Below are 24,351 nucleotides of genomic sequence, written 5' to 3' on the forward strand. Positions count from 1 at the left end.
GACCAGTGATGGAGGCCCTCGCGCTCCTGCTGCTGCTGCTGCTCCTCGGCGACGCCAGCAGCCGCGACGTCAAAGGTGAGTCGCTTTTGTCTTTCTCCTCGCGCGCGCCCTCTAATGAATAAAGTTTGCAGATTTACGATGCAACTTTTTAATGCCTGCCTGCATGTTTTATACACGCACAGAGACGACTAATTGCACACTCTCTAAGCAGGCAAACTTTCTTTCACGTTTATGACAGGAAGTCGCATCACTTTATCACGCACCCTTTTTATCTCGCGCAAATTTCAAGGAAATTTTAACGTGCGCCTAATTGGCCTCTTTTGTCCACCGGCTTGCTAATGGAGAACGTCGTAAGTGATATAAGATTTAATACTAATTTTTTTAAAACTCTTTTATTCAGATAATATGTAAAAATTATCCAAGTCATTTTGTTGAGATATGAATTTTAAAAGTTTTATCCTATTCGTTCTCAGATCTCAGAAATCAAATGAAAATTAAAAAGGCACATCGGAACACCATGAAAGTAAAAATAGAACAAATTGACTTTCATACATCGGGCAGTCAATTATAAAATTCCACAGGATGATATGCATGCAATGAAGGATTTGAGCTTTTAAGTGTATGAACGCTAACCAGAAATAGCAAAAATTTCTATAGAATTTTATTGTTTCTTAAATTCTAGAGATTAAATAATTTTTGTCAAAGAATGTCACAAATTTTTTTTTAATTTAAAATTTAAAGACAGCATTTCCTCAACATTTATTTTCCTTGCATATTTTCTTTCCCTTTAAAAAAAACCATAATTTAAACTCTAACTTTACTTTATGAAGAAATTTATTGTATAAAAATAGCAACTTTGCATCATTCTTTTTGTTCTCTCTTGAACTTCAATTTGAGCAAATGACGTTATGATGGTTTGACGTGTGCTTAATGTGCTCTGGTCGCGTTGTGATGGATAGGGTTGCCGTGTGTAAATAGCCTGCGGTTGTCCGGCTTGCCGGACGGAAGGGATCAAAAGGGCGAACGTTTGCTGCAAAATAAAGTCTTATCTCTCCACATTCGCCACCGCGCAACCGAGTGGCCTCTCTCGCTTGCACTTTCGCCCGTCATTTTCCTCTCGTTGAACTATGCTTTTTCTTTCTCTTTCTCGCAGTGAAATTTTGCGGCGTACCCAAAAGTTAGTTTGGCCAGCAAGTTTCTTAATTAATTTACATTGAAGCCGCCGCCGTCGTCCATACATTTGACGATAGCGCTAAATGTACACTTTCCGCGCGAAATAATTATATGCAGTATTGACCGTTTTTGCATGAATATTCAAGCAGAATTTTAAAGTCACATTATTTCATGCTAATACCCCCCTCGAAATTATATACAATTTGCATTCTCTAAGTCCAAGGAGCTGTACATTATTTACGCCGGAACAAAGTTGCAGGAGCGAAAGTGAGTAAGTGTCGCGGTGCGCGAGGCAAAAAATCACTTTGTCCGCCGCATCCCAGCACGCGCAGTCCGAACTCGGAGTTTGGATCATTTTTCCCCAAAATCTCCCCGGGGCCGTGCGGCTTAATGGATCTGACATAAAAAATCAATTTACCTTTTCCCTCGCACCAAGTGCAAGAGAGAGATAAATATAAAAAAGAGAGAAAGTAAAAAAAAAAAACTGGACCGAATCGCACGTTCTATCCATTTTTCGTTCGGTCCAGGTGCATCAGCAGGATGCTGCGAAGGTGCTCCTTTATAGCGTGTTGTCAGGCAAGCCGGTGGTGCAAAGGGGCGGGGCGGCACACGCAACCCCATTTATCACCCCCGCACGCCCGGTATATACACTTTTTTCGTTCATCCTGAAAAAAGTTCCCGCGCGCTCTCCGGTCGGTGTCCCAGGAGCCCTGTGACGCGATATTTGAGATAATTGTTGGCCGGAGTTCATCACATCGATTGGATTTGCGCCAAGTGACCGACCAACCGACCGACCGGTCTCTCGCATCCCCCGGGACCCACCACCCCCTCGCGTTGCACAGTCTGCATTGCAGCTGCAGACCCCCGTCCGAAAAAAATACTACCTTTGAGTAAAGTTAGGAGAACGGTCAATATTTGACCAAAAATTGGATCTTGCAAGTCCACAGGCAGAAATCATCAGTTCTAGTTTCAATAATTCAAAACAGATTTTGGTTTTAAAAAAAATTATATTTTCTTGTAACTAAAATTTAATAGGGAAAACGGTGTAGAGTGTAGAGTTGATTATTTATTGAGATTTAAAAGGATCGGCACACATTATTATATTATTTTGCTCAAGAAAGATTATGTTGGAACAATTTTTTAATTATTCCATTAGGTTATTCTGGAAGAATTTCTTAAATTTAGTGTCAATTTCCCTCATACACATAGAAAGATTAGTGTTTTATAAAGAGCTCTTTGATGATAAGGAGTAAAATCGACAAAAAAAATTTGAATCAGAATTTTTTGAATTTCATTAAAAAATCAGTTATTCGGATTTTTATTTTCAAAGTTTAATTGTTTGAAAAAAAAATGCTCAACCTTTTATAAAACTAAAAAAGTCAAAATAGCAGAATAATTTAAATTTTTTGAAAAACTCTATTTTTTTAACTTTTATATCAGTAATGTGTGACATTGTTTGAATTTTGAAGTAACAAATTATTAATTTTCTTTATTTTTTCTTATTATTCTCTAATTTTTAGAACTAAAATAATTCAAATTAATTGATACTCCTAAAATTAGCCTAAAAACCAAGTTTATTTTGACAACAAGTTTCGCCTATTTGCTAGCAACATGTAAATGCTCATAAAACCTTTTTCCCTCTTTTCATGAGTGCAATAATAATAATAATAATAATAATAATAAGTTTATAATTAACAAAAATATTAAAAATTCAATTTTTTTTAAATTCCTGCAGTATAGATGGTCAAAATTATTTCAGGCCAAAGTCTGATTAGTGATATGATAAAAGTTTCGTAGTCATAAATATGTACTTTTATTTTCTCCGGCTGACGTCATCTATAACATAAAAAACTTCCATTTTTCAGCCGCCAACTGCGATCTGGTCATCACAAGCGACGCGGGGAAAAACGGCAGCGTGTCCTCACCAGGCTACCCGCAACCATACCCTGCGCGCTCGCTGTGCCGCTACGAGTTCCAAGGACGCGGCAAGGAGCGCGTGCAACTTGTCTTCACCGAGTTCAACCTGTACACGGCCGGCGACGACGACCACAAGTAAGAGCCTCTTTGTCTTCTTATTGCGTAAAGCGTGAGTGAGAGTGGAAAGAACCCTTGCTTTTTTGCGTGTGTGCGCCGCCTTTCCGTTCGGCCGCACGCGTGACACCCTCGCTCCCTAACACATTCGCACTTCTGCTTTGCGTTTCTTTTTTGCGGCAGCAAGAACTTTGACATCTCTCTTTTCGCTCTCAACCTAAGTGGTTTATGTGTTCAAGCGCGTGTTGTGGAACAAACGCGACAAAGAGAGCCTCCATGCTCACTGTAACCGCACTAACCATCAAATTGTGTTTTCTCCCCCTTCAGTTAAAAAAATGAAAAATGATTTTTACACAGAAAGGAGTTTAACATTAAATAATAAAAAAAGTAAATATTAAAATTTTTATAAATAAAATAGAATCAAATACAAATTTTTTTTGTTGACAAAATGGTCTTGCTCAAACTATTTTCACGAAATATTAAATCTTTATTTTATTTATTTTAATTATTTTGTAAAATTTTAAATGTTCATATTTTTTATATTAGAAAATTTTATTTTAGAAAGTTTTATATTTCATAAACATTTATAATAAATTTCTATTATAAATCCAATGCCACCGCCAAATCGTATTCTTATCTTAATTTAACAAAATGCCTTGGTCAGGCCTGCTTTCTTCAACTTCATTGATCTCACTTTCTTATTAATTTTCTAGCACACACTAAACATATTTATTGAAAACATTCAAATGAAATCGATTCTTATAGAGTAAAATTGTAACTTTTAAGAAAATTGGGTTCATAATGGTTTTTATTTTTGTGATGTTTTTATTTGCTCATTACTTCATGACATGACTGAACACTCATTTCTGTGAAAAAGATGAAACCCCCGTTTTCATCAAAATTTTCAATGCAAATAATATTATTTGGTGTTGATCATTACCAAATATAATGACGATTTTTAGACCGCAGTTTCCATTCCCTGCTTTTAAAAGGTAGAAACACTTGAAACAAAGACACTGAAAAGGCGATCAAAGAACGAATCAAAGCCATGTAAAATTTGGAAAACGAGTCGCGTTTGCACCGTAACATTTGCATGCTTTTTGCGGTGGGTCGCCGAATAAGGAATTTGACGATCACAGCAGTAGTTCCGCTCTCTCTCTCTTCGTTTGAGCCTTTTTGCGCGCGTGCACCATTCTGAAACAATGTGTGTGTTCGCCGCTGCCGCGTCGCAATTCTTTAAGCCAGCTTTGAGATATTCCATTTTTCATGCGCGCAGAAAGAGATTTTGTACGCGCCGAGTGTAAAAACAAAAACGCGCGAGCGGTGTGTGTGTGCATGATGCTTTGTGCATGCTTGTTGCTTGCGAAATGTTTTATGAGATCATATTTCAAACCGTGTTTTATTGCGTATGCTCTCTGTGTAATACAACTGTGCAATCCTCCTCGAGGAAGCGTATAAAATTTGTACGTGCGCCGCCAACAGTTTATTGACGATTTGCGTTTGTGTCGTTCTCAGCGAGTAATGAAAAAACCGCACCCAATATACTGCAAATATTTTTTATGACTTCCATGCAATTGTTATAAACCGGAACTCTTTTATCAACTTTTTATTAGCATTCAAAAAAATTACGAACTGGGAAATCAAGAGGATTGTTAAAATTTACATTCATCTGATATAAATTAAATTAAAGATGAATTTTTTTTCAGTTGAATTCATTTATTTTCTCACGTCGCAAGTAAAAAATTTTGGAAATCATATTGGGAGCCAATTCTAGTAAACAACTGATAAATTCAGAATATCTAAACCCCACTTTATAGCAAAGCAGTTTGCCAGTTTCAGTTTTAGTTAAGTTTTAATCTACTTGATGAGCTTAAGCTGTGAATTAATTTCTTCAATTTAATTCTGTACAAAGTATTACGTGTTTCTCTTGTAAACCAGCTTTTTCACCTATTAAAACCGAATTTTCATTCAACTGTAACGCAAGGAGAATAATAAAAAAACTTCAACGATTTGAGGTGACATTAAAAAAATATTAGAATGGTCAATAGAATTTCTATTTTAATTAATTCCCGATTTTAACACCTTTATTTTACTGTATCCTGTTTAAAAAAAGCCAATAATTTTATCTTTCACATCACATTACTTTTTAACAAAAGAAGGATTAAAAGATATTTGATGAAAATGCGATGGAAGACGCGCACCCAAGAGGAACTTTCGTCAACCAATTTACATAATCTCCCTTCAATGATTAAAACTTGCCGATCAGCACCGCCAGCCAAGATCGTTTCAATAATCCCAGGTGTACCGATGAACTTGCGCAGCTCCCAGAAGCTTTCATAACAAAATTTATTTCCAAGAACTTTAGTCCAAAAGGGAAAGAAATTGGCAACCAATTTCTGTCAATAACTCTCGATTTCTTATTGAACCGTCCCAAACAAGAATTCTCCTCTTCCAATAATTTCTTTTTCCTACCTTTACCTTATTTCTATTCCAAAGAAAGCTTGTTTTTTACAAAAAAGAATAAGCCCACATCTGAATCCAAATGAACATGCAGAATTGAGACTTCTTGCTACAAAGGGTGTCTCTTTTGAAAAGTTTTCTCAAAAACTCTCTCACACGGGGAAACGGTCTGTAAAGAGAAGAATGAATTTGATACATAACCGTGTCGTATCAATATCATGCAAAAAGTATATGAGGAAACTCAAAAGTCTCTCCTGTGCAGAAAGTTCTGAAGCATTTATTACTGTTTGTTTGCTGCCAGCCGAAACTTAGTTTCCTTGTGTCAGCACAACCGTGCAGTATCACATTTATAAAATCTTATTCTGTGTAAAAGCTCCCCCGGCAAGTTTTCGCCTCACTTTCTCCTGTGATCGCAAGGAGCGCAGATTTTTCCTACGTTCCCTCATCCCCTGCTTCCTCTCTTGTTTCTCGTTTATTTTAACGACAATTTCTCTTTTGAAAAATGATCCCCGTTGTTTGCCAGCGTGTGTTCGAAGTGTAGCAGTTTTACCAAAGTCGCTTTATTATCGCGGAGACATCTGCGAGAATTTATTTCGCGTTTGTTAACATAAGATTAGGCTCTTGATAAATTGTTTGTTTATTGCATTATTATGATAATGCGGTCATATTTAAAATATAAATTCAAGTCTCTGAGCGGAACCGGAAGGTTAGAAATTTGTCTATATGCGCCGCATGGACAGTTTGCCCATGGGCAAGTGCTCGGACGTTCAGGAGTGAGAAAAAAGGCTTACCTTGAACTGCTGCGGCCGCTCTTCCTGCAGTACCGAAAAAGCAAAGCACTGGTTTTCCGTCACTTTCTCGTCGAATTTACAGTATTATCACTTGTGAATTAAAAAAATAGGTCCCCACAACTTCACAAAGACATTTTTTGTCTAAATTCAACACAGAAAACTTATGAAATACGACTTTCCTTGCTTCCCCGCACGCACAGACCACACAACACTGGTGAATTTCTTTGTTTACCTCTATTTGTCTATTCATCATTTGTCTTAAAAATGATTGATGACTTTAACTTATTCCGCGCAACTGATTGGCCGATCTCCTGACATAGGCATTTTTTGCTTAAAACGGCGGGAAGGGAACGCTTGTCATATTAACATTATTTAATTTAATTGATTGAAATTCAATTAGCCAAGAATAATACATTTTACTAAAAATAATTAAATTAAAGTTATTACAAGAAAGTGCAGATTACATATTACTAAAATTATTATTGAACATTAATTACAACAATGTTTTGGTTGGTTTTAGTGTTAAAAATTTATTTTATATTTATATTATACCTATTTTTTAAAAAAGTTATTTTTTTTTAATGTGAAATAACGACTTTTTTGTATCTGTTTATGTTTATTAATTTTAATCAATCATAAATACAGATCTTCAATACGATGTCTAGTGTAATTAAAAGTTTTAACCGGCTGTAACCACATATTTAACATCAGTTTCAGGGGAGAACTTTAATTAAATTATTAATTTAGTTAAATAAATGCTGACAAAATCTACAAATATTTTTATATTATTCAACACAAGTTTCCTATTTATTCACGTTGTCTATAACATGGATGAATCGTGTTTTCTTTTTCTTTTTAAGTTTGTTTAAAGAATTGCATAGACTTTCATCTGTGGTGTTGCAGCAATGTCGCTGCGTTGTCACTTGTGTGCCAATTGCCCTGCGAAAATCCAATGCCGTTTGCCAAGAGACCAATATCCCAGCCGCATCATTTCTTTACAACGAAGCTGCAGAGCGCAAAAAATAATCCAATTGACCGCTTAGCACGGCAATGCAATCCCGCAAGACATGGTGGTGCGGCAAGTTGCATAAGATTAGCACCGTTTCGCAGAATCAAATCGCGTTGTTCCGCTCGGCTCGGCAGATCGGCTGGTGAGCTCGTTCCGCTGAATTAGCACAGTGGCATATTATTCAGTTAATTGCGGCGCAAAAGCGTATCCACGCGTGTCAGTGCACTTTTTGCATTCAGCCAGATGAGCACCTCTAGATGCAAATTAACGATCTAAGCGGATTTATAATAATGCTAAAAATAGTTAGCGAGTGTTTCTTTTTCCAGGCAGATAAATAAGGGCTTAAAATAAAATGCATTTTCCCAAACACATATGTTTCCAGTTATTTCAAAAAACTTCTGTTTTGGCAAGTTTTTTTTATAAAATATGTCCATCAATGTAATTAGTTTTGTTTTGTTCATTAAATTCTGATTATTTTGATTTCTTTTGTTGATTAGTAAGCCTTGTAAAGATTTGTTTTAATTTCTAGAAAATGTATCAAAAATGGGATTTCATGGATATTTCGGATATTTATTATATTAAAATAAACTTATAAAATTGCTATGAAATAGATACATTATACATTGGGATTGAAGAACATTTTTTTTATGAGACAGAAATTTGTGATTCAGAGAGGATAAGGTGAGCTCATGATGATTTCATGAAAAACCTGGATGAACCTGACAAAAACTTAATAATCCAGCTTCAAAAATTTCATCAATACGATTGTCACGGAAATTGCATGTGCCAAATATAATCCCCCATCTCTCAGGAAACAAAAAATTGCCGGAAAAGAAAGAAAAATCTCGACCCTTGGCAAAAAAGATTTTATCACCGCGCACTGCCGACGTGCGATTCATTCAACACATCCCCCAATTTTTCTCGCTGTAAATGGCGCGCGCGCGGCTCACGCAGATGATGAATTCTTTCACTCAGCCCTGTGTCACTTTTATCATCGCATATCATCATTTATTTTACAGCGCCGTGAGAAATTCCCTCGCTAATGAAAGCAATCTCGCTGAATTGGGACGAGTCCTAGTTGTAAAGGAAGCGTGCCAACCGTAAAACACAAGTTCCGCCGGCAGTTCGTCTCCGTTTGCTGGTCCCCCTTTCTTATCCAAAAATTTTATCTAAATCGGTGCCGGTAACTTAATTAACTTAATTATTTTGTATTTAAAATACTCCTTTTTAATTTACGTCAAAGTTGGTATGTAAAATAAACAAGAGAAGGAAATTGAGAAGTCACAGTACTTATTTAAGAGAAGGGAAGTTCTAATAAAATTTATTTTCCTTGACCAGTGAGTTTTTTTAAATAATTTTAATTCGATTTGAACAATCAAATATTATTGCATGAAAAAATTTGGGGAAGAAGAATAAAGAAAGTTCAATTGGTTGATAGAAAAAAATTAATTTTTATTATTTTTAATTTTAAACTGTTGGTTTCGATGTGAGATTACATATTTTAATAAATCATAAATATTTTCATTTATGTGGCACCAATTTCTTTTATTTAAAAAATATTTATGTATAGGAGTACTTTACTTGAATTTAATTTCTCGTTTTTAAAATTGTGATGAAACATGGAAAATTTAATTTATTTTGAAAATTTTTTTTGATTGATTTCATTGGTTGACTGCAGGTTACCGCAAATTGAACTTCATACTGTCTGATTGTAATTTTCAATTCAATATCGGAAATACCTTTGGAGGCAAGTAGGGTTACCCGGCCAGTTTGCTCCGGCGGGATTATCATTTGAGAGTCGTATAATTGCATTAATATATGAACAGAACAATGCATGCAGTTGACGCGCTCAGGGCAGTGCGGTTTCAATTAAACAACAATTAGCTTTATTGTATCGCCTCGGCCGTTGTGCCGTGAACAGAGACTTTGTCCCGAGGATTTTGACGAGCGCCACCGGAGGTGTTGTTTCGGGGCTAGTGTTTGCTCTCTCTCGTGATTTTAAACCAGCCTGCAATTTCGCATTGTATTGCCGAAACGAGCACAATGGCTTTGCGAAATCCGCCATCATATTGGAACGACACCCCCTCTGCATCACGCATGTGATGCTTTGATGGCAAGCTGGTTTTTTACGTAAATATATCCACGCAAAATCCACGGTTTTTGTTCAATTTCCCCGCGCACCGGCTTTGCTTTAGGTAAGCCCCTTTTACAACACGCTTCTTTTCAAAGGTTCTCCGAAAAAAACATAATATACAAAATTTTACCTGGTGCTTTTGTAAAAGCTCAAAGACAAGAGAGACGCGTTTCTCAACAGATTTGCTCTGATGATAATATTATCATTTCCTTCCTCTTGGATAACAATGCTGCTTTTTGGTTGATTAAAAACTCGCAGAATAGTATCTCAGGTTCCCATGCCCTGAAGTAGCTTCTCTTTTGTTTAATGCGATCTCTAGGGATGCATTTCACAAGAAAATTTGGAATGGAAAATTTTGTGGTTAAAAATTTTTGGAGTTGAAATTAAAATTTAAACTAAAATGATAAGATAATGCATTCATTTCAAAGAGCTTTTTCATAAGTGAAAGAACTAATTAATTTTTACTTTCACTATTTTTCCTAATTTCTCTATTTTATGATTTTCTTTCAGGAGAATTTGACATAAATTTTTTGAATTGCAAAGTTCATTTAAAACTGCTAACTATTGAAATCAAATTTCTCTTCCATTGCAACACATTGCACTCTATTTTTCTGGAATTCCTCGTGTTGATTTTGTTCCCGAGTCAATTTGTTGGGAATTAATTTACACAATCAAATTCAATTTACTTGATTTTAATTAATTTTAAACATTGCAAGCATCGACAACTTTTAAATATTACAGAAAAAAAGAAAGTTCTAAATTAGCGCTTCAGGTTTCAAAAATAAGAGGTATATAAACAAATGTTAACAATAGTATAGAAAAAAAAATTCATCTATTTTTACGTCAATTTATTATTTTTTTATTTTCAATTACTCCACCTACATAGATGGATAATTTATTAAACGCCATCGGCGTTCAACTTTTCATGCGAACAAACCATGCGCCACGGTTAATTAATTCTCTTTTAAATGTCAGTTTCATAAAATCCCGTTTGAACTATGCTCTTTTAAGTTAAAAATGAGAATATTACGTGAATATTTAATGAATTAAATAATGAGTTTGAACTGAACATCCAAAATTTATATAAAATCATCAAGAAGAGTAAAAAAAAATTATTCGCTTTTTTATTTGAAGTTTGAATAATTTTAGGGATTTTAGGAATCAAAAATTATTATTAAATAAGATTAAGAGAAACAAGTTTTCAAGCAGAATCAGTTTCTCTATGTTCCATTCACAATGCAAACAAAAAAACAAACACTACTTTTTCTATATACTATTGACAGATGTGAAAACGATGGAAAATTCAATCGGTTGAAAATGCGCAGCAATTGCCGATACACCTCGTCTCGCAAAGTGGCAAGATTCAATTCGCTCGCGCAGCAGCTGTGTGATTATGGATGCGAAAAAAGCAAGCGTCTCTTTCCGTGTCTCTCGATTGATCCTTCACGCAAAATTTCTCACAGATAACAAGAAGACGCCACCGTCGCCACAGGAAAAAAAGTTCGCAAAGCATCTTTCACTCTCGGCACTCAAAGGCGCTCAGATAAAACTCGGCTAATTCTTTTCAAATGCAAAACCTTTATCTCTCTCTTCGGAGGCAGCGCAGGAGTCTCGGAATAAACCACGCACACAGAATTTCGGTGAAAGGCAAACGAGGCGCGGCCACCCCCTGCTTTCCGCCCGCCCGCCAGCTTGGCGTTTTTTTTTTTAAGATGTGTTTACTGGCGCGTGTTACACTCACTTAACTCGGTATGCGAAATTCGGCTCAAAAGTTTGCCGAAGGAAATTTGCATTCACCGCCTCGCCGACGAGAAACAATTATTCAAAAGTGTGCAAAGTTGGCACTCGCCGCGCCGCCGCCGCTGCCTGATAAATTTGCATGCGAGAAAATGAACACACATTACACACACGCGCCGACACACACCAAACACACACGCCGTGTCGTACGTAACGTGTTTGTTAGCAACCTGAACATACACAACATGCGGGCAAAATTAGTTCGGAAACAATTTTGGTCGTCCTTTATTTATAAGGTTTTGAGGTAATTTTGATGTAGCTAAAGGCAGATACAAATTTAATTTTAAATTAACTCTTTGTTGTATTCACCATAGCGAAAATCGTAATTTAAAGTAGATTACAAATTTGCCAAGCATAAATGCGCTAACTAAAAAAACGGCCCTCTCAGTTTTAGTCATGATATATTTCATTCCTCAAGAAAAAATAAATATCAACACAATTTAGATAGAAATGTGTCATTAGAAGTGGTAAAAAAGCTTTATAACAAATATTTCAAAAAAATATATTTTCTTACTTGCAAAATTTTTCACTTTTAAAACTAATTTTTTTATTGCTTTCATAAATTTTTGAAGTCTTTTAAAAATAATTTTATTTTACGTGAGAAGATAAAAAAATTTTATAAATAATACATCAAAATGTTAAAAATTAATAATTTAAATTAATTAATTAATTTTAACAAATAAATTGTGCCATTTATGTATGTTATTAAATCAAAATTCAAAAATTGATTTTTATGTAAATAACATAATATAGAAAGCATTTTTGTGCGTAAAAAACATAATTTTTACTATAAATATAAAAATACATTTTATTTTTGCTTCCACTTTTGCTTGTTATATCACTTGTTCACTTATTCACTGCCAGGCATTATCGTTTTTTCTTTAAAATTTGCTCGAAACTGTGAGTATTTTGATTTCGCATTATTTATTTGCTCGACACACAACATCGAAATTTTGTCGATATGTCGCGTTGGGACTGTAACAACAATCATTGTACACATGCACGTTCATAAAACAGAGGCGCCTGATGTTGCACTGCAATTTTTGAGTTACGACTCCACTATTTGCCGTACGTCGATTCGTTTGAACGTGTGTTTATTTGTTTGTCTGTGTGTGTATATGCTGTTGGAATATGGGTGCAACACACCTACTATGCTGTAGACAATCATTAGCTGGTCGGTAGGAAACGAATGTGTGTTTTGTTGCGCACACAATTGTACGGATGTGTATGCAAATTGCAGCGCAAAGGCTGCCAGGCGACCGACTGCTGCTGCCTCATCCGAAGGGAAGTCGATTGTAAAAGTAAATAAAAGTCACTGCAGCTAGCGGGCTGGCTAGGCGACCAACCGAGCCAACGAGCCCCGCGCCGAGCACCACCCTTGTTTCATATATAATAAATGCAGCTACATCACTCTCGCGCTGCTTCTCTGTATCGCGAATTTATTCCCTGTTTCTGCGCAAACACGAGAGCTCTTCCTTCTTCGCTGCTGGCTGTGTAAGAAAGAACTGCGCTCTATGTGTAAGAAGAACAGCACAGTCGCCGGAATAGTGCTGAAAAATTCATGCTGGAGAACAAGCAAATGGGGCCGAAATATCATTTTTATGAAAAACTCAAAATTTCTCTTTTAAAATCGAGGATATAAATTTTAACGCTCTATTTAATATTAAAAATTAAACTTCTTGTCAACACAATTAAAGCAAAGAAAAGTAAGCAAATATTGACAGTTTGGGATATTCCCTTTCGTGATTTTTTTTTTAGGGTTAAATTGTTTTGATTATTCTTCAGAAATACTCAAGGAAATTTGGCTTCATTAAATAATTTTTTTTATTTATGAATTCATCTCTTGTATTTTCGTAAACTTATTTCATGTAGCACGCGCGGAGAGTATTTGCTACGAAAAATGTTTGAGCAAAGGAAAAAAATATAAACTTCTTTTGAGATAAAATTGTAATGGATCAATATGAATTTTGCAAATTTTCTGCAACAAGGAACAAACTCCATAAATTTGCTAAAATTATTATTAAATTGATATTAAGTTAGTTGTTTCTTTTAATGAAGAACAGTAAGAAAACACTAAAAAAAATTGCCGACTTCATTATTCCTATTGATCTTCAAATAAATTTTAAGTTTCTTGTTTTTTGTAAGTGTTTAGTACGCTTGATAGATTTTTTTGGGAGCATTGTAGAATGAGCACATATTTCATGAATTTGAACATATGATATACCCATTGATTAAAGAAATCAAATTAATTTCACAACTGATGCGTTTGCTGTATTGCCATGTTTAGCTTGATATGTGATTTCAATTTTATTTATATGATAAAATTTTTCAAACAAATTTTTATTTGTTATATTAAAGCGTATTAAAGTTTTTTCATATTAAATACAATTCATTTTTTATCTCACATTAAAACAAACCTTTCTAATTATTAACATTTTTATTGAATATATAATTAATTTTCATACAAAAATAATCTATTATCACACGGGAGACAGAAATCAAAATATAAGCTCGTATGATAACTGTAGATTTAATAATTACACACATATATTATAATAACATTAATGAAATTTAGGTTTACAGTAATTAATAAATCAAATTATCTTCAAAACACAGATTGAAGCTAGGAAAGTTTTATTATATTATATTGTGTGTTAGCAAATATGAAGAATAATTGCTGAAATTTCAATTTTTTTTTCGACGCAAACTTGGTTCTCTAAAGAATCAAGAAGCTGCTTTTCCTAGTGTGCCGAAGAAGCTGGTTCGTTTTATTCTCGGTGCCTCTCTGCGCACCACTCTTTAAATCTCACTTTAAGCCTGGCTGCCGCCGCCACCACCGCTGTCTTTTGTGAATATTCATTAAAATATTCGCTGTGTCGTCATTTTGTCACTGCACAAAAGCAAACATGCCACACAGAAATGAAATGCTCGGCGCGACACGACGTCTCTTGAAAACGCCGCAGCGTCAGCAACCAGCCGCAGCCCTTTCTTTCTCGCGGCCCCCAGGCGCATTCGCGTCCAATTTTCCGCTTTAAACTCGCGTTTTATCCAAACTTTTAATTCAAAGGGGGCATTATGTGCATGCGCTCACTCACTCGATCTCTCACATGCATGTATAAAGTGAGGAGGAACGGAGGGAAATATGAAAAAGCGGCTTGACACGCCGCCAAAAAACCAACAGGGAGCTATTATGGCCCTGCTGATGTGGTTGCGTTTTGGCTTCCCGACCCAGCAGCCTCTCTCCGAAAGCGGAATTAAATCGACTTGTTAAACATCATCTTCACGCAGTTTGTTCTGCGTCGAAGCTGGGGATTTGGTGCCGGCTTAGTCAAAATGAAAATTGGATTTTAGCTTACCAATGTGCAGAGCAAGACCAAAAAATTGCCCATTTCGAAAGCTTTGCAAACCTCATTTAACGGGTATAAAAGTTTACAAAAGGGAAAGTAGTGATTATAATGATTCTGTTGAAAGTTTCGTTTGAAAATTCTTCTTTATTTTTCATCAAACAAAATCATGCAACCTGCACAGCATGAATGTATTCAGTTTGCCTAAGCAAACACGGAAGTCCACAAAAGAATTTGTAATAAATTCACTTTCGGTCAAGATTTGGTGCCATATAATGTTTATTAATGTAATTTAACACAGTGACAGTGATTAGAGGTCAAAGGATGGTAACATGCTTTTTTGAGCATACAATTTTTACCATCAGAGTCAAATCTCTAAATCAATATCCATTAGAAGTATTTGTACACTTATAAATATTGTATTACAAAAAAAGTTTCCTTTTTCCTTTTGCTAACAATAAGAACATTTTGCAAAAGTTTCATTTTTAATGTTTCTTAAATATTTTTTTAGGAGCTTTCAACTAGTTTTTCGAACATGTATTTCCTTTTTTGGGAAACAGAACTTGCAGCAAGTTTGCGCAGTGAGGAAATCTTCTAGTTCTCTTTTCTCTCTCCGCCTCGCCGCTCTCTCTGTGTAATGTATGAGTACGTGTGCTGCTGCCGTATGTACACTGAATTCCCCAAAGAACACACCGTGTACACTCTATCTGGCTGAGCACTATTCACGGCGGAAATTCACTCTGCAACTATGTGTAGTAATGCAAACTTGGCGCGGAAAGTTTCTGCTATGTTTACCAGTAATTTCATCAATAAAGGCTTGATCAAAGAGCTCCATTATATTAAATTAAAATTCGCCTGTGCAAACTTTGCTGGCTTGCTTGAACATTGTAACGAACCCTGGTCTATTTAAACGACTCGGAAAAAGGAAGAAGAAAAATTTGCATTTTCAGTCTAAGAGAGGAAAGAAAAGAAAGGAGATATCTCCTTATTTATTTATGCTCTGTCAGATTCAGATAGGAAGGAAAAAGAAGGAACGCTTTTCATCAATGTAAATATTTCCTGCAGTCGCATAAATTTGGCGGGAAAACAAACAAACTTGAGCTCAACAAGAAAGAACAACAAGTAGCTCTCTTTCTCTTTTTAGTGGAAAATGCAGAAAATTCTGCCGGTGTCTAAAATAACCGGCCGGTAGGGTTGGATCGATAAGCAGTTTTTGACACCCTCTGTTTCCGAAGCTAAGCAGGACACATTTTTGTTCTCATTTGGCTGCATCGGATGGCAAAAAACATCTCGGCCTTTGTCGCGCCAGAGAAGAGGCAAACTTTTATATCTGCCCATTTTTTACTTTGTTCATTTTTCACGTCACCGCTCTCTGCTGCCGTGAAAACTTTTGCACGCCCTTCATCTCCCTCATCCCTTTTCTCATCGCTGCAAGGGTAGCTCGCCCGCCCGCCTGCCTGCCGTCGCCACCGCCGCGCACTACCCCATTCTAATTAATTAATTCCGCTCTGCCTTTTGCTTCAGCTGCGAGTCGGCCGACGCGATAAACGCGTACGTGCACATGGAGGGTCGCTCCGAGAAGATCGACACTTTTTGCGGCAGTCAGGTGCCGCTGCCCCTCATGTCCAGCGGGCCGCGCCTCTCCCTCGAATTCCGCGGCCTCGTGTCCTCGCGCTACGTCAGAGGATTCAAGGCGCTCTACAGTTTCACTGAAAGTAAGTACATATCCTTCAACTCTTTGGTTCCTCATATTTTAAAATTGCTTTAAATAAAAAAAAAATCCAAACAGTATTTTCGCACCATACATACTCTTAAATTGTGGTCTAATTTTCATTCATATATAATTTTTTTTATTGTTCTCGATTCAGGCACAAATTGCCTTGTGGTGCACGAATGAACTTAAGTTGTAACTAAATGAAATGCCAATTTTGTATTTTATTTATTTACTTTAAGAATTAAATGTACAAGATGGATGTGGATTTGGAACTATGCAAACACAGCAATATGTATTATTTCCAATTATTTCATTAAAGCAAATTTAAAGCAATAATTATAAAAAGTATTATATGTATTAATATTGTTTAAAACTGCAGTCAATGTTTTTTTTAAATATATTTATTTTGATTTTTTTTTAATTTTATAATGTTTTTTCTTAATAACTGACATTAATATTTGGATTCTTTTGTTTTGTTTTTCTATTAGAATGTAAAGCTTATATTTAATGATATTTTTTTAAACGTAAAAAAATTAATACATGATGCTGATTTCTGCATTGTGATTTGTCGATTCATCAACTTTGATGACATATAATTTTAGCAGGTAGTTCTTAACCTCCTCTAAAATCTCTTCACGCTGCAGTAATAATAACTGTCTAGTTAGGCTACTTATTAACTTTATTTAGTGCAATATAAATATAATTTTGATCACTATGATTTTTTTCAAAAACGTACTTTTCTTTAAATCTGTGAACTGCTATTCAGCAATTGTTTTAAATTCCAATGTAAATTACGTCCTTCTTGTTGATCTCCTTTGAAGCCCGCGTCTACGCACCGATGGCAAAACAAACGCAAAATACATTTCGAAAGGACGGGTAGCTTTTCTGAAAATGCCCTCTTCTTTGAACTCTTGCCTAGTATCGTGTTATTTAATCAGGATTCGGCCTCGTCTCTCGAGACTCGCCGCGACTACTGCAACTCTCTCCAGCAAGAAGATTACCTTAAACTTTATTGCTTCTTTTCAATTATTTGTTCGCTTTTCGTGCGTTTTCCGTGTCTCGTGCTGATTGCGAGGCGGAAAAACCGTGAACGGAAATCAGCTTAAGCCGGGGCTACGCTGCAGTGCCGGCCCGGGTTTTTCCGCCCTTTTTAAGGACGGAATGAAAGAGGCATCGAGTGCCTAAGCCTTATTGAAATGAATATTTGATGAGACCAGGCGTTTAACAAAGCCTGTTGTTCAACTTGTTAACTCTCGAGTTTCAGGTAAAACAAGATCCATATATGCCTGAGCTGATGTTGAACAAAAGAAGAACTCCTTTGTGAGTTTTTCACCGTAATGTGCGCGCTCGCTCCTTTTTCAAACTGATTAACAATTAAAAGCAGACCCATATTTGCCGAGTACTTTAAAAATTCGCGAATGCCTCTGAATAATTAATCCGTCTGCTCCTTTCTGCTCCATTTCTGCAAACACACAGACGGTATAGAGAGGAGAAGGTTGATAAAAATTTTCCCCGAACCCTTTTCCAACTGAGAGTAGGGCCACTCACAAAAGAATTGCGTTTCTTCTCTCTTTACTCAAAAAATATACCGTATCTTTTCAGTGGAAAGAGAGACACACAAAGTCATAAAATTTGACGATTTCGTAGTTCTCCAATAATCTTCCACTTCAATTCGTTATTTGAATAGTGGGACTTCCAGTCTAGTCTCTCTTCTTGCTTTCCGCCTCACATAAATTCAAACAAATTCTCCAGCAGACCCGATTCAGACGTTATATTATTTGGAACAGTGTGTGCGTGTGAACGTCCAATTAATTAACTGCAATTTTCATTCATGTATTCGTGTTGAGGCACTGCGGGCTACACGTATAAAAACATGCATCAAGTACGCGCCGGCTGATTGTGAGTTCAAAGTACCCACGGATAGACGAGTATGTATAAGATCGAGAGAATGTTTTACTGCTTTCTCTGCATTTGCATGTCGACGGGAGCATCTCCGATTTGCACAAGGCCTCGGTTTAAGAGCTCGTTCTTATAACGGTTTACTTACTGACGCCGCAATCAGTGCAGTAAAAAGTTTATTGTGCTGGTTACTTCTCTTTGTACTTATCTCTCATCTTTGTTTCCATAAGGGCTGCTCAAAGGGTCACAATAGAAAGGGGATGGATATAGTGAAGCTTAAATATTTTGAACTGTTGAAAATTTACAATGATAGTTTTTTTTTCAATCATTTCCCCATATTTTATTAATCACTAATCGTCAAAAGTTCTCAAGGTAGTCGTAACTGGTAAAGTTTTTATAAATGATGTTCTAACTCTAGCAAAATTTAACAACGCGGTTTTAATAATTTTAAATGGCGTATAAAAGATTTTTATATAATAAGTACTGTATAAGCAAAATCTTTTTATATAGCAAACTAATTTAAAATTGTATTAAGTATTCATTTTAAAAGGATCAGTGAATAGTTTTATTATAAATAAAAAATTTAACCGATTTAAATTTATTAATTAAATATTATGCATTTAGATAATATTTTATGTTTGTTTTTAAGCTTTGTGACGGAAAATTTATTTGATTTTATTATTAATATTGTATTATTAATATTACTACTATAAATAGTTTATCAACTTGCAAAAAACACTGCGCATTGTGCTTCAATGTATTTAAATTCAACAAAACCAATAATAATGAGTATAATTATCAAAAATTATCAATGAGCATAATTAAATGCACTTTTTATTCATTACTTTTGTAAATCCATTTTAATGACTTCTACCCTGGCTATAATGCCCAAATTAGGCTAAAGATAAGATACTAGATCAAGAAAAGTTTTTACTTTACTTAATGCTTATATTTTCAGATTTAATTAAAAATCTTAAAAAATTTCATCTAAAAAAAACTTGTAAACACGATTTAAGATTTTAAAAAACTTTCGCAAGCCTATATAATATTGTAAACTATAAAAGTGACTCAATTTCTATCCCTTTATTTTCTGGTCCATCGTGTTTCATCCCTTGCTTTAATTGCACACCCTTTGGTTTTGCGTGTTTGCCGTAGATTTTGGCGTGACAGGGGGTCGGCAGTTGATGGAGTACCCATGTGCGTTCTCCTTCAACAGCACGGAAGGCGCCAACGGCAGTTTCTCGTCGCCCAACTACCCTGGCTACTACCCTAGGGACACCGAGTGCCACTACCTCTTCAAAGGACGACCTGGCGAAAGGATACACCTGCATTTTACTTACTTTGACGTCGAGGGCGTTTTGCCGTGAGTCTAAAATTTCATCATTTTTCCTCCAAAAACTTTATTTTAAATTTTTCCTACAACAGTTGAAAAGAGAGGGTAAATATACAAAAGTGACTTTTTGGGGCGAGCACAGCCGAGTGGCTTTTTGCTCAAGTGGCCGTGAAAAAGTGCGTTTAAAGTGGAGAATTTTGCGGCTGTTTTGCGGGTTGACCCATTTTATTTGCACTTGATGACGACGGCAACACATGCACGAGTGATTATTTTAGAAGAGGACCTTTTCATCTTCCTCCTCCCTCTCTCTAATGTAATTTCGCAACTTTTCTTTTTCCTCTCTTTTGATGTCGCTGTAAGCACTTTATTCTCTCTTTCGCGCTCTCGTGATTAGGAAAGAGAGCAGCGGAAAATTCTCAAAACTTTATGGAAATGCCATTAACAAGCCTGCTGCTCTCTCAGGTGTCTTTTGATGATTGTAAATGTATTCCGAAAGTTAACGAGACAGCGCCTGTTTTATACGAACTACTGCTCTTTGCGGAGAGGTGCTTTTTTACACCAATATGGTCTCGCATTTAAAAGAGATGAGCAGGAAAAGTCGTCTATTTCTTAAGAGGAGATGATGATTGAATTACGACCTGAAGCCACTAATTGCATTCAAAATTAACATTCTTCATTTGCATGTCTTTGATAAGTTGCAAATAAAACTACAAGGTAAAAAAATAATATGGAAAAAGGATAGTATATGCAGTACAACTTAACGTGAAAGTTACTTGACTAGATATTTTCAATCGTTAAAATTTATTTAAAAAATGAATACCTATAACATGGAAATAAAACTAAAAAACTAATTTTTGATTCATTTAATAATATGTGCTTTGCCCTAATGGGAAAACACAAAAATGGCAAGTGGTTAATCATACAATCCAAATTTTTAATTCATTAAATTTCTCAATCAAGATCACTTTTTACATACTGTAGACTCGTATGTATTTTCAAAATCTGGCCTTTCAATAGAAAATTAAAATAATATTGATTACATAGCAAGCTATTGTATTACAATACACATATCATGTTTTGAAAAATTTATTATAAACTATAATATATTAAGATTTAGTGCTAAATTATTTTGTCTGTAAATTTTCACCATATTTTAGTAATTTCTAAAAAAAAAGTTTTATTTTTAATGCAACATGTTTCTTGACATATTCAGATTGCTGTAAAAAAAAATTGAAATAATAATGTCAGATATATTTGGTTAAGATTGACCTTTATAAAAATTTGGCCTACAAAATACTGTATTTCATATTTTATATTCTCAAAATAACTATAAAAAAAAATCACAAAAATAGGGTCAAACAGAAAGGAGCTGTGTAACATTCCAGAGGAAGGCAATGTAAACATAGGCACAAAGTCACATACCCACCCTTATCATAGCCGCCCGAGAGAAATTAAGGGGGAAATTTGCGGTTCAATCTGGTCGACGTGTTGCAGATGCGAGGCAACATCCGCCAGCGACTTCGTCGAGTTCTCCAACTACATGGCCCAAGACCGCAAGTACTCGCGCTACTGCGGCCAGCTGCGTGAGTTCGACGTCGAATCGGACAGACACTTCTTCCGCGTCACTTTTCGCTCAAACGACCGGCTCGACGGCACCGGTTTCCACGCCACTTTCCAGTTCCTCGAGCAGGAGGACACCAACACGGTTCGGCCAGTACGCACCAGTGCAACCTCAGCAGCCTCAGGTACTATTTTAAGTTACTCCATATCATTCGAAAAGGGAGATATAAATTTTAATTAATACAAACGGGATTTTTCTTTGATAAAAATTTTGTTTTTAAATTTAATAACTACGTATTTGGTTTAATCAATATCAAATATAGACACCTTAATTTTGATCATTTTAATTAAACATGCTTGTGTAAAATATCTATGTTTTTTTCATCATGGTTTCCACATTAAATTTTTCTTGCATAAATATAAAAAACTTGTATGCAAAACAATTTTATTTTATTTATTTTTATTTTATTTTTTTATTCAAGACCGTTTGGTTTTCAAAATTTGAAAATTTTCACTGAAGAGTATAATTTAAATAAATCAAAATATTTTATTTTACATTACACTAAAAATTCCTTTCACATAAAACACGCAAGTCAAAGTGTCATGCTTGAATGCCACGTAACTATATGTACTACTCTTACTCTATTAAACATAAAAAAGGTATCTTAGTGCTGAAACACACTTTTCTAAATAAATTTCCACGTTTTGAATTAACAGGTAAAAAAAATACAAGGCAAAATTTAAATACATGCAATGAATTACATCCTATATCATTTGGATAGAGAAAATGGAGTGAAATTTTAAAAGTCAAACAATGGAGGGTACAATATAATAACTCATTGTTTCTTTTTGTTGAAACAACCTAGGCTACAATTGACAGCATCAATTTCAACTTCTATTGAAATGATTTTAAATAAAAATCAACAATCAGTTATGAATATAGCCTTCGGTCAAAAGTTAAAACTATGCACATTTTGGAGCCCCGTCCTCATTAATAGTAATTATTATTTAAAACTAAATCAACTGCAAACCTGCTGCAAACATTTTAGCACAAAAATTTATTTGTCTCTATTTTCTCTTACCAACGCCATTTATTAAAGCAAAAAAACTTTCTATCCCTTTTTTGCTGCAATATTTCTTCCGGATACATTTTCTCTTGGCTTTTTTTCCGTTTCGGGGTGTTTGTTCTTTTTGTGACTCGTCTGATGGTTTTTATTCTCTCACAAAAGTGCACCAGTTTGTCCATTTTTTCGTTCGCTCTTATTATATAGAAAAAGCAATCGCGGTAATGGCACTGCATTTGCAAACAAAAGGGTGAAAAGTTGCTGAGAGAGAGATATGCACTCGCGGTGCTGCAGACCGTGGATAAGAGAGAAGCAGTTTTTTGCCTATCCTCTGATTAATAATAAAAAATAACTCATGAACAGTAACAAGAGCAAACATAGTGCGATATATATTAGTATTGACGGTTCAATTTCGTTGATTGCGATGGATTAATTATTATGTGTCGCCGAGTATAGAGACACCGGCAGCATTTTCAATTCCATTAAATTTAAAAAAATTAATTAATTTAAAAAAAAAAAATTTAATTAATTAATCAACAGAAGTCTGCTAGGCGGACATTAATTTTAATTGGATCTTGGTTTACTAATAGAGGACATTAAGAAAACGACGTTTTGAATAATTAATCGTCTCATCAGAGGCGCGAGTGAACGGACGAGAGAGACTCAGTTGCAAAAGAAAAATCCCGAGCCCTTGACCGTAATGTTGGCTGTGTATTGGGTCTCTAGGGTGCACTTGGCGAACGCTAAGAACGGACTAACTAGCAACCCTCTCTCTCTCTCTGCAATTTGGAGCGCACGCGTTTTCATCCTCTCTCGCTCCGTTTCCATTTGGCGTAAAGGCAAATTAGGAATTTTGCCTCTCGCAAGCCACCTGGCGCACTAAAGAATTCCGCGTGCGATGAATAATTCGTGCGAACGGGTTAACAAAGTTTCACTGCACATAACGAGAGGGGATGAGTAGAAACCAGCCCTTTCCGTGCTTTGGCGTTTTTTGCCGAGATAATGGAATCAGAACGTAAACAAAAGCGTCAATATTTATTGTTTATCTTTCGCAGAAGCGAGGGCGGTTTTTAATTAGAATTGATTGAATTGTCCTCCGGTGGTATTTTTTCAATTATTTCTGTTTTTAGTATTAGCAGATTTTTTAACTTGAGTTATATCATATCAGACGAGCGCACACATATTTATTTAAATCATATTTCATGTGAATTTAATTTTATCAAATAAATAGCAGAATAATATTTTTGCCCATAAGACAATTTTAATTCGCTTTCACCAAACCCAAACTATTATTCTTAATAGTCGAGTGAAAAGTATGTATTACGTTTAGAATTTTTTTGGTACACAACAGCAATTAATTTATTAATAAAATGCATTAAATAAAAGTAAATAATTACTAGAATTAGTTAATCAGTTGAAATTAAATTATTTAAAATGAAAATCATCACATAAAATAAAGTTTAATTTTAATGACGGAGTCAAATTTGGAAATTTCTTGAGAAGTCAGGTCAGCCAGCTGTGTCCAGAATTGTTAATTGAATGCCCACGTTATTATTATTATTTGAACCCCGCTTTACAAAGCAGATCCCTTATTTGAAATGTAGCTACAAAGGGTCTGACACTATGCTAATGTTTGATTTTAGATGAGGCGATGCCCGGGTGTTTGCTGCTGGCCGCCCTTTTGCTCAATGCCCCGTTCTACTAATGATAAGGGATCACAATCACTCACACTTCTCTCGCAGCAGCTCTACTTCAATTATGTAACGGACAACGCACTCTCATAATCCAATCGATTCACACATTATTATTATTGAACGCAAAAAAATTACATAATTCTGACAGCGGCGCGGCGCGCGATCGATTGACGAATTAATTAAAATTGCATTTTTAATTACGGATTATAACGCTCAAGTACTTTGTAAATATGATATTTTAAAAATCATGTGATAAAAGCGACTCTATGTACAGCTAAAAAGGCCAACCAACAAGCGACAAGGAATGAAAATAAATAAATAGCTCGTTAGTATTTTTCTCACCGGATG

General features: G+C 35.3%; 1 protein-coding gene across 1 annotated transcript; it reads left to right on the top strand.

Annotated features, from left to right (window-relative positions):
- Positions 1-24,338, top strand: LOC132196695 (suppressor of lurcher protein 1-like). The gene is made up of 6 exons (XM_059619511.1): positions 1-75; positions 3,039-3,225; positions 16,264-16,454; positions 19,508-19,715; positions 21,180-21,430; positions 23,953-24,338. The coding sequence occupies exons 1-6, from the start codon at positions 9-11 to the stop codon at positions 24,012-24,014; spliced, it is 966 nt and encodes a 321-aa protein (XP_059475494.1). The 5' UTR covers positions 1-8; the 3' UTR covers positions 24,015-24,338.
- The last annotated feature ends 13 nt before the right edge of the window (positions 24,339-24,351 follow it).

Source organism: Neocloeon triangulifer, unplaced genomic scaffold (assembly GCF_031216515.1).
Source record: "Neocloeon triangulifer isolate White Clay Creek 2 clone unplaced genomic scaffold, ASM3121651v1 ptg000012l, whole genome shotgun sequence".
Lineage (NCBI taxonomy): Eukaryota > Metazoa > Arthropoda > Insecta > Ephemeroptera > Baetidae > Neocloeon > Neocloeon triangulifer.